The sequence below is a fragment of the Oculina patagonica genome, chromosome 12 (assembly GCF_052425735.1).
Source record: "Oculina patagonica isolate OP01 chromosome 12, crgOcupat, whole genome shotgun sequence".
NCBI classification, from domain to species: Eukaryota; Metazoa; Cnidaria; class Anthozoa; order Scleractinia; family Oculinidae; genus Oculina; species Oculina patagonica.
Window position 1 is genome coordinate 22,335,147 of NC_135769.1, and position 8,991 is coordinate 22,344,137.

General features: G+C 39.4%; 1 protein-coding gene across 1 annotated transcript; it reads right to left on the minus strand.

The window, feature by feature from the left end:
* Positions 1-980: 980 nt before the first annotated feature.
* LOC144631685 (uncharacterized) lies at positions 981-8,390 on the minus strand. The gene is made up of 8 exons (XM_078490177.1): positions 6,381-8,390; positions 5,819-5,925; positions 5,122-5,258; positions 4,326-4,459; positions 3,853-3,950; positions 3,036-3,168; positions 2,275-2,445; positions 981-1,452 (listed from the first exon to the last, which is right to left on the minus strand). Exons 1-8 carry the CDS (start codon positions 8,264-8,266, stop codon positions 1,197-1,199), a joined length of 2,922 nt encoding a protein of 973 aa, XP_078346303.1. The 5' UTR covers positions 8,267-8,390; the 3' UTR covers positions 981-1,196.
* Between the last annotated feature and the right edge of the window lie 601 nt (positions 8,391-8,991).

Sequence of the window (8,991 nt, forward strand, 5' to 3'; positions counted from 1 at the left end):
ATTTCTTGAATCTCCTTCTTTGCATTTATTTCACTCTATCGAACACTGCCGAAAATAAGCCCTCCCGAAGATAAGCCTATGGTCTTACTATTTAGTATATGTCCTAAAGAAAGATATAACAATTTCGATTATCGACCCCTATTGCAGCGCTTGTTTGTACTTTACGTTATCAGTGCTCAGAGCGACTGTAGGATTTGTTTAAGATTTCATTCTGTTATCTTTAGAAAGTACCACTATCTGGTGTTCTAGTATACATCCCCTCAAAAATCAGTCACTTTCCAAATATAAATCCAAAGATTTTTGAAATGCAAATTTCCATCCAAAAGTATGTCCCCTCCCCCCCCCCTCCCCCCCCCCCCCGAACATAAGCCCACCTAGAAGGAAAGTTAAGCACATATAAGCTAGGCCAGGGCTTATTTTCAAGTAGGTTTGTGCGAGATTGCAGCTCTCTTTAAGTTAATGATAAAAAAATATAGGGATAAATTATAAAACATTGATACATATGTGCACGTCGATCAAATAAATAGCTGGTGTCACGGATCGGTATGGGATCATGCTCAATCAGAAAAATTTAGGAATTACAACTTATAGTTTACATGAATCCACCTCGATTTTGAGATGAAATCAGCTTGAAGTCACAAAAAAAACTATTGTTTGCCCTTTCAGCCTTAATAAGAATCAGATTAGCTTAAATTTTTCTTAACTATGAGAATACATATTGTCAAGTAAGAAAAATGTCGCACCTTGGGCCTAGGGAAAAGCGCCCTGTTGAAGAAGATCTAGGTAATGTGAAATAAATAACTTGGGGAATGCTTCCTTGACGTACGTAGTATTCAGTAATGAGAATAACTATCTAATTGAAAAGGTCAATTGCCTTCCATATATGCTGTTTTCGATATAAATCTGATAAATGGACCAAAAGCAATCTGAAACGAGCATTATTTTGCTTGGAAAATGACATTGGGATTTTTCTGCTTAATTGGGAATAAACTGGGACAGTCAAACTTCCGCTTAGACGGACACCTGTCATAATTAAGCGGACACTTATTCATGGGGCTTGCCACATGAAAACGCTGTAACATTCCAAAACTGGACACCTCTGCTAAGTGGACACTTTTAAATGGTCCCAAATGTGTCCGCTAACGAGACTGAAGGTTCAATTGTGAGAAAAAACTATACCATAAAAATATAACGGATTACTTTATGTGCGAGAACTTAAAAACCCACGCCCACAAACAGGGCAGTTCCGAGACAGGAATAGCTGGTACATGTATTACTATCCCAGTCTTTTCATTCTTGTGTTCTGATCTATGTGTCCATTTGAGATTCTTTTTCGTGCCCAGCATCTTGACACGTGTTTTGCTCGTGGGAGTAACATCGCCAAGCACCAGTCTCCCTGACCGTGGCCACTTCAGCGCAATAGCGAAGACATGACTGTCTTTAGATGTGTACCTGTAAAAGGACAAGTTTACAGATGTTATGACGCATGCGCAATACAAAATCCAAGTTCTTGATTTAAGCGGCAATGGTTGGCAAATTCGAGGGGAATTTCAAAGTAATTTCAAGTCCTTCGTCCACACTTGGGACGATTCAACGGCAAATTTGAGCTAGGAATTCGAAACATCAAATGGAAGTAGTAACTTTGTGTAGCGGTTAGTGTATGGCTGGCGCATGCATAAATGGGAAATAAACAAACACTGATGATCACATCTTCTTTTAAGGCGATTTTTTTAACTAGAGAAATGGATAATAGTTATGTTTGCTTATCTGTCCTGTTTTGCTGGCTGTACTGTCTCGTATAAACACGGTTGTAAGACAGCAAAAGCCCCATGCGATCTCAGTTTTCCTTATTTGTGTACCGCCGACCGGTTAGCTCAGTTGGTAGAGCGACGGACTACAGTGCGGGAGGTCTCGGGTTCGAGTCCCAGACCGGACCAACACTCAGGGTCTTAAAATAACTGAGGAGAATATGCTGCCTTTGCATTTACATCTGCAAATGGTTAGATATTCTAGTCTTCTCGGATATGGACGATAAACCGTAGGCCCCGTCTCCTGCATCTTCAGTGTTATGGTCAGCAGGGGACGTAAAAGAACCCACACACTAATCGTAAAGAGTAGGGCATGGAGTTCCCGGTGTTGTGGTCTGGTCTTTGCCTCTTGTACTGTGCTTACAGTGAAATGCTCGGAGATATTAGCTATATAAGCTACTCTTCAAATCCGAGGGTAAACAAAAATGATGATGATGATAAACACTTTCTCTACATGATAACTTACCACACATCTCCGCTGACCGAATCATTCTGGGCTCTCCAAGGCCTTGTCTTATAAATGGCATCCCCATTCACTTTTAACCAGTCCCCCATCTGAGTGAGGCGCTCTTGGAATATCGGTGTAATAGTTCCGTCTGAAGCTGGCCCAACATTCATGAGCAAATTGCCACCACAGCTACCAGGAAAATATACGATATTAAAAACGGTATGTTGGTGTTTGCACTATTTTAACATCCTTGTTTATAAGTGAAAAAAAAAAGGGATTTATAGATGACCTGCGCTGCAGATACCCATCATTATAAAATTAGCCTTAATTTTTTCAACTTATAAGCAGTCCAGACCCTAAACTCTCTATTTCGCGCGCCCAATATAGGGCTTGGACCCAGGCGCTTGTTGGATGGGGGAAGGGAGAGTTCAGGGACTGGATTGAACCCATCTCTATCTTCCTTGTTGTTACCTTCTTGCTATTTCTATTTCAGAGTGTAATTCCGTACGTCGTAAAAATAAACAGTGGACTATGACAGTATTATAATATATTTGGTTAGAAAAAAAAATACAGTAGAATCCCGATTTCTCCGTGACCTCCAGGGAAACGAAAATTGGCTCGAGAAAACAGGAGGCTCGAGAAAATCGGGGTTAAAATTGCAAAGTACTATCCAAGGGAAACGAAACTTGGTTCAAGAAATCAGCTATTGAGCAACCGAGGTCATCTATTGACGCCGCTCAGTACTCGGTGTAAGGCATTGCAGTTATTTCTGTTTGTACCTCACTGTAGTAGCAAGCTGTTTGATCAATTCTTCAATGGTGAAATAATCTTTAAGATTTGCTTCTCGGCGAAATCCCCAGGAATGGCGATCTATAGTCATGGCGTTCTCCCACTTCATTTTCTGAAGTTTACCTGCAATGCCAATGAACAAATAAATGTTAGTACTTCTTATTGACAGTTAAACATTTTCTACATTTTTTATTAAAACGGCAGAACTTGATTTGTAACCTAAGCTTAAGTGTCTATGAGACCAGGAATAAATCAAACCAGGCCTTCAAACGAAAACAGTTGGCTTGGGTGTAAAATTGCAATATCTGACCAGTGAGCGAATCAAATCCATACGGCGCGTCATTTGGTTCGAGCTATCGGGGGTTCAAGAAATCAAGGGTTCAAGAATTTTAAGTCTCCGCTGTTGAATTAGAAAAATTGACCGTCTTGAATAAATACGTTACTAGAAGTACTTCTTTATGGTTATGATTGTACGCGACCGCCTAGACTTGGTATATGTTTCATGTATGCATGCACGATTGTTCTCCTTGTGGTCCTGGAACATGCTGGAGTCCTCAACCTCAGCGTAAGCTCACCACGTTCTGAGCTGAAACCCAAATCTGCGCACCCTCGAATTTCGTAGCAGGGAGGCTCAGTGTGTCACTGATACAAACTGTAAAAGAGCATCAGAAACGCTGTATGTAACCTGGGCAGCCTCACTTTTCGCTTTCCTTCGGCGCTCGCGCTTCCCGCCGCTCGCTTGCTTTCGCGTTCGTCCCCATGGACGTCTTCAACATATAACGAGGAGCAAGAAGTATTTCGACTTACCTGGGTTGTACCTATCATGTCCAGTGTAGACGCCGCCATGATTACACCGGCAGCCCCGCCCCCATCTGTCATTCACCACAACTGTGTCCTTTATTGGGCTATAATCACAACATACATTAGTTACTTGTTACTTTTCTATTAAACGCTATTCATGCAGCTTCGTCAATTCTAGCTGTCTAAAACAGACGCACAAAAAAAGCAATAATGACTCTAATGGCGGCCAAGACCTTGTCTTTAAAAATGGCCTTGTTACCACTGATGAAGGCTGTAGTTGCAGCCGAAACTTTGGGTTATTTATATTTCGTTTTTCAACATTTTTAGATCATTTTCTAAATTAAACCAGTGTAGCCTTTTTAACATTTTCAAAGACGTTATCATCTAATGCTTTTATGTATGACGAAATTTTTAAGAGCCCAGGAAAGATTTGCCTAATTGTTGGCTAACTAGAATGTAAGATACGTGTAAACAGATACCTCTCGTTGAAAAGCCACGTTAGAAACTCTTCACTTTTCCAGTATGTTGCGTTAGCTTCCCATTCTCCATCTGTCCATAGGTAATCAGGCTTGTACGTATTAACAAGGTCATACAACTGTGGCTTCACTACAGCCTAGTAAAGTAATGACAAAAACTTTTGACCCTTAGCTTTCAGTTTTGTCTAGAATAGGCTCAAAATATTCAATAAAAATAATGTAGCTTTTACAGGTCTATTCTGAGCGGTTGTTCCTTCAATGGCTTTGAATTTTTTAAAGTAGCATAGTTTAAATTTAAATTTTGGTCAAATCTCTCTGGTCGATGGCGCTGAGAGAAACATCTACTACGTCCAACGGAGAATAAGCCATTCCAGCTAAGGGTGTTTTCGATTCGGAAATCCAAATTTGCATTTATTACACGCTGGATTTTGCATTCTCCAAGATAGATTTCAATTACCAAATTCAAACCCGGAACTCATGGATGTGCGTTTTTCCCCCGGAAAAATCCAAACGGATTTGAAAATTTAAAACTGAATAATATCGTGAGTAGCTATTGAATGCACGCATTGGTGCACGCTAAACTCTGCTCAGGAAAAATGTTGTACAATGTCACTGGAGTAGTTTGCTAACAGGCTCTCAAGTTGGGGTATAGGGAAAGATCGGCGTGCTCAGCTCTTCATTTCCTGCCAGTAGGGAGCCTGTTCGCAAACTACTACTGAAGATTTAGAAGTGTATCATATCAGAGTATCATTTTTTGACTAGCAAATCCATAGACTATGTGTAATAAAACTTCGCATACCTGGATATATTCATCAGTTTTAAATCCATTGGCTTTGTCTTTTAAATAATGAGGGTTGAACCACTCAAATAAGGAATAGTACAGACCAAATCTCACTTGGGGATCACTGAGATTACGAAAAGCTCTTGCCAGTTCATCTAACGTAAAATTCAATAAAAAAACAAACAGATTAGTTTAAACAATTAATTTGTATTTAACACTTCTTTCCACCTTGCTGATCCCCTTATAGGCCTGATGTCCATTAGTCACACGCGCGAGGAGAACCCAACTTGGTCGTTACGCGCGAGGAGAACCACATTTGGATTGTCAAACGCACAGGACTTTTTTTAAAGTAAAACCAGTGAGCAGCACGTCTGCGAACTACTTGAGTTTAAAACTTTTTTTTATTTTCTCCTACGCGTTTCGTGTGACTAGCGCATACTTTTTTAGGGAGTTTAACAATACAATCAAGTATACCTGTATTTATACCTAGATACAATTCTGCATTTCGCAAAAAACAACACCTACGGATTTGCGTACACAAACCGCTCGGTAATGCGCCCAGGAAACAGGCGGACAAATTTTAAAAGTGTTACTTCTATTGAGTGTGACATAACTATTTGGGGCCCACAGTTTTGGACAAAAACTATTTAGCTCTATCGGGTTGTATACATATTATGGTGCATATCGCGTAAATACTTGTCATAATCACCCTCACCAACTATGTTCCTGTGAGGTCCAATATCAACAGAATTCCAATTCCAAGCCACACTTGAGTTCCAGTTTGTAAATCCCTCGTGGTGTTTGCTTGTAAACACAAAGTACCTAAAGCAATGATTTTTATTTAGACAATAATATGAAACAAGAAAAGGAAGGTAGGAGATAGATTTTTTTAAAAATAAGAGACGTCAGAGAAGAAAAGAGAAGAGCAGGGAGAGAAGAGAAGAAGAGGGCAGAGAAGAGAAGAGAAGAGAAGAGAAGAGAAGAGAAGAGAAGAGAAGAGAAGAGAAGAGAAGAGAAGAGAAGAGAAGAGAAGAGAAAAGAAAAGAAGAGAAGAGAAGAGCACTGAAGAGAAGAGAAGAGAAGAGAAGAGAAGAGAAAAAAAAGAGAAAAAGAAGAAGAAGACACATTGTGCGATGGAACGAAAAAGCAAAAAAAGGCCAATAGTCTGTCTTCTTCTCAGCCAGTCTTAGAGAGGTTGAGTAAAAAGCCTTTTTTCACAAGTTAGAGCAAGAAAAATGTTTTTATTTTGTTTTGAGTTTAAGATGAAACCTTCTTACCGTGCTCCAGAGATGGCAACTAGTTCTGCCCACTGTTTAGCATCAAAGAACTCGGCTTTGAACATTGGAGCAAACTCGTTATAGCTGAATCCTGGAGGGAAGTTTTTTTCAGTGTAATTTAAATACTTCGGCATTTGCTTCCCTTTCCATTTGAACCAGAACCATTCACTATCAAAACTTGGGACAGAATATAACCCCCAGTGGACAAATATTCCAAACTTGGCATCGTCGTACCATGCTGGAATCTCTCTTTTATCCAGTGACTTCCATGTGGGAGAAAATTTCTGAGAGTCTTTATCCCTTGAAGTTTTCTTTCTTTTGTGAGCTGTTGACTTTTCCTCTTTTTGCACCGTTGATTTTTTATGTCCATGATCATGGTGTTTATGTTTGTGAGAGTGACTCCTGTAAGATGGTGACCCAACAGAACTCTTTTTTGAGGCGTTCTGTTCTCTAGAGCTCTTATGCACAGAGCCTTTGTTTCGTTCACTTGATGTTTTTGATACGACAGCACTTTTTCTTTTTGCTTTCTGTGCCTGGAATTCTTTTTGTACTCTACCCTTTTTACCATGATTATCATTCCTATGTGATTTTGATGCTACAGCACTTTTTCTTCCTGCTTTCTGTAGCTGAGATTTTTTTCGCACTCCATCATTTTTGACGTGATGAATACGTCTATTTGATCTTGATGCTATATTGCGTTTACTTTCGTCAGTCTTTTCACCAGACTTTTTTTGCGATTTGCTTTTCTTTCCATGAATGGTATGTGTGTTTCTTTCGGTTACTGTTGTTTTCTTTTTGTTATGAGATGAGTGAGGGTGAACTCGTTCCACATCGAAGCCTTCAATTCTCAAAGACTTTGGCGGAACCACTGCTATGAAATCTCGCTTGTTAGATTTTTTATGGGCCAAACTATTCGTAGCCTTGTGATCTTTATTTCCTTTTTGCTTTGTCTTATCCTTGTGCTTTACTCTTGTATCCTTCTTGTTTGTCGATTCCCCATGGTGACGAGAATAAGGAAGTGCGCGCAAGGACGACAATTTGTTTGCATTCATTTCGTGCTTCCTCGCCTTATGGTGTATTTTGTGATCATCTTTTACCCTTGCACTTCTTTTCGTGCCGCTAATTTCTTTGTTGCGACCTGAATGCTTTCCTTCATTTTCACCCTTTTTAGCGTCATTTGATTTGTCCTTTTTCTTTTTTGTCTGTCTCTTATGACCTGTATCCTTCTTGTAGGCTAATTCTCCATGAAGATGAGAATGTGGAAACGCACGCATAGATGATAATTTGTTTGCATTAGATTTATGCTTGCTCACCTTTTGATGCACTTCGTGATTCAGATGTTTTACTCTTCCATCTTTTTTTCTGCTAATCTCCTTGTCATGGACCGAATTCTTCCCTCCTTTTTTAAATGTTTTCTTCTTTGCTTTATGACTAGAAGATTGTGGGTTAGACCAAATATAGCTCCTCCTTCCATCATCTTCTTTCACACTGTAGTAAATAGGTAACGAAACCATTTTCGACCGCTGCTTTTTCTCGACGTGATCGTGTTGGCTATGTGATTGCTGTCGGCTCTTTTGTTTTGAAACAATTTTTTGCCGTTTGGTTGTAGAATGTTCTAAATATAATGACTGATCCTTTTTGTGTTTCTCGTTGACATGATGATGCAGGTGCTTGTGTTTTGCATTAATACGAGATATCTGCAGGGATTCTAACCTGCCATGGTGGTGGTTGGTAGATTGTTTCTTTTTGTTACTAAACGTCGACCCGTGCTTCTTGCCATTTGTTGTTGTTTTTTCAACTTGGCCATACCCGTGGTGTTTTTGCAGATAATCAAGAACATACTCCTTGAGTTGTTCGCGATCGAACAGAATATTTTCAAGGTTCATAAAGTTTTCAGTTTCCTTCGATTGTGCTTTTGATACATGTAGAGACTTCCCTTGAACCTTGGTCCGTGTTTGCTTTTTGTGACCGCGCACATGAATTCGTTCATCACGGCCATCTTCTCGGATCACGTGTGAATTTCGCCTTTTAGAAGGATCAGCCGACGAAGCAATTATTTGAGCTGTTAATAAAAGGCAAAGAAAGACAAAGAAATCCCTAACCATTGCTCTGTCAAAAAGATTTCCGTTTGAAGGAAGTGTGACTTTTCCTGTGAATTATTCATCGATCGTCAAAGACCTGTTTTTTCTTTTATACTTGAATACACTATGGCACCAGAGCGTTCAACTCGAACTGAGAGAAATTTGCGTAGAGCTCGTTTTACTAACTCAAGCGTTAATGCGAGTCATACTCCCTAACTGTTACTACTTACTTCTATATCATAGATTATAATAACATTTTTATATGACTTTATTATTTTTATTGTATTTATATTTAGTATTAGTGTAGCTTTTAGTTTTTAGCAGTGTCCCCTAATTAGTATGGTATTATTTTCCAGGCTATAAGGTTTCGACACTTAAATAAAGTTTCTTATCTTTATCTTATCTTAAGGAGCTATTCGGAAATAAACATTCGATCCGAGGCAAACAAGGTGTTAACTTTTGTAACACAATTGGGTCGAGGAGATTCTTGATTGATTTTACCCGTAAGGCAAAGGCATTTATTGAAAGTC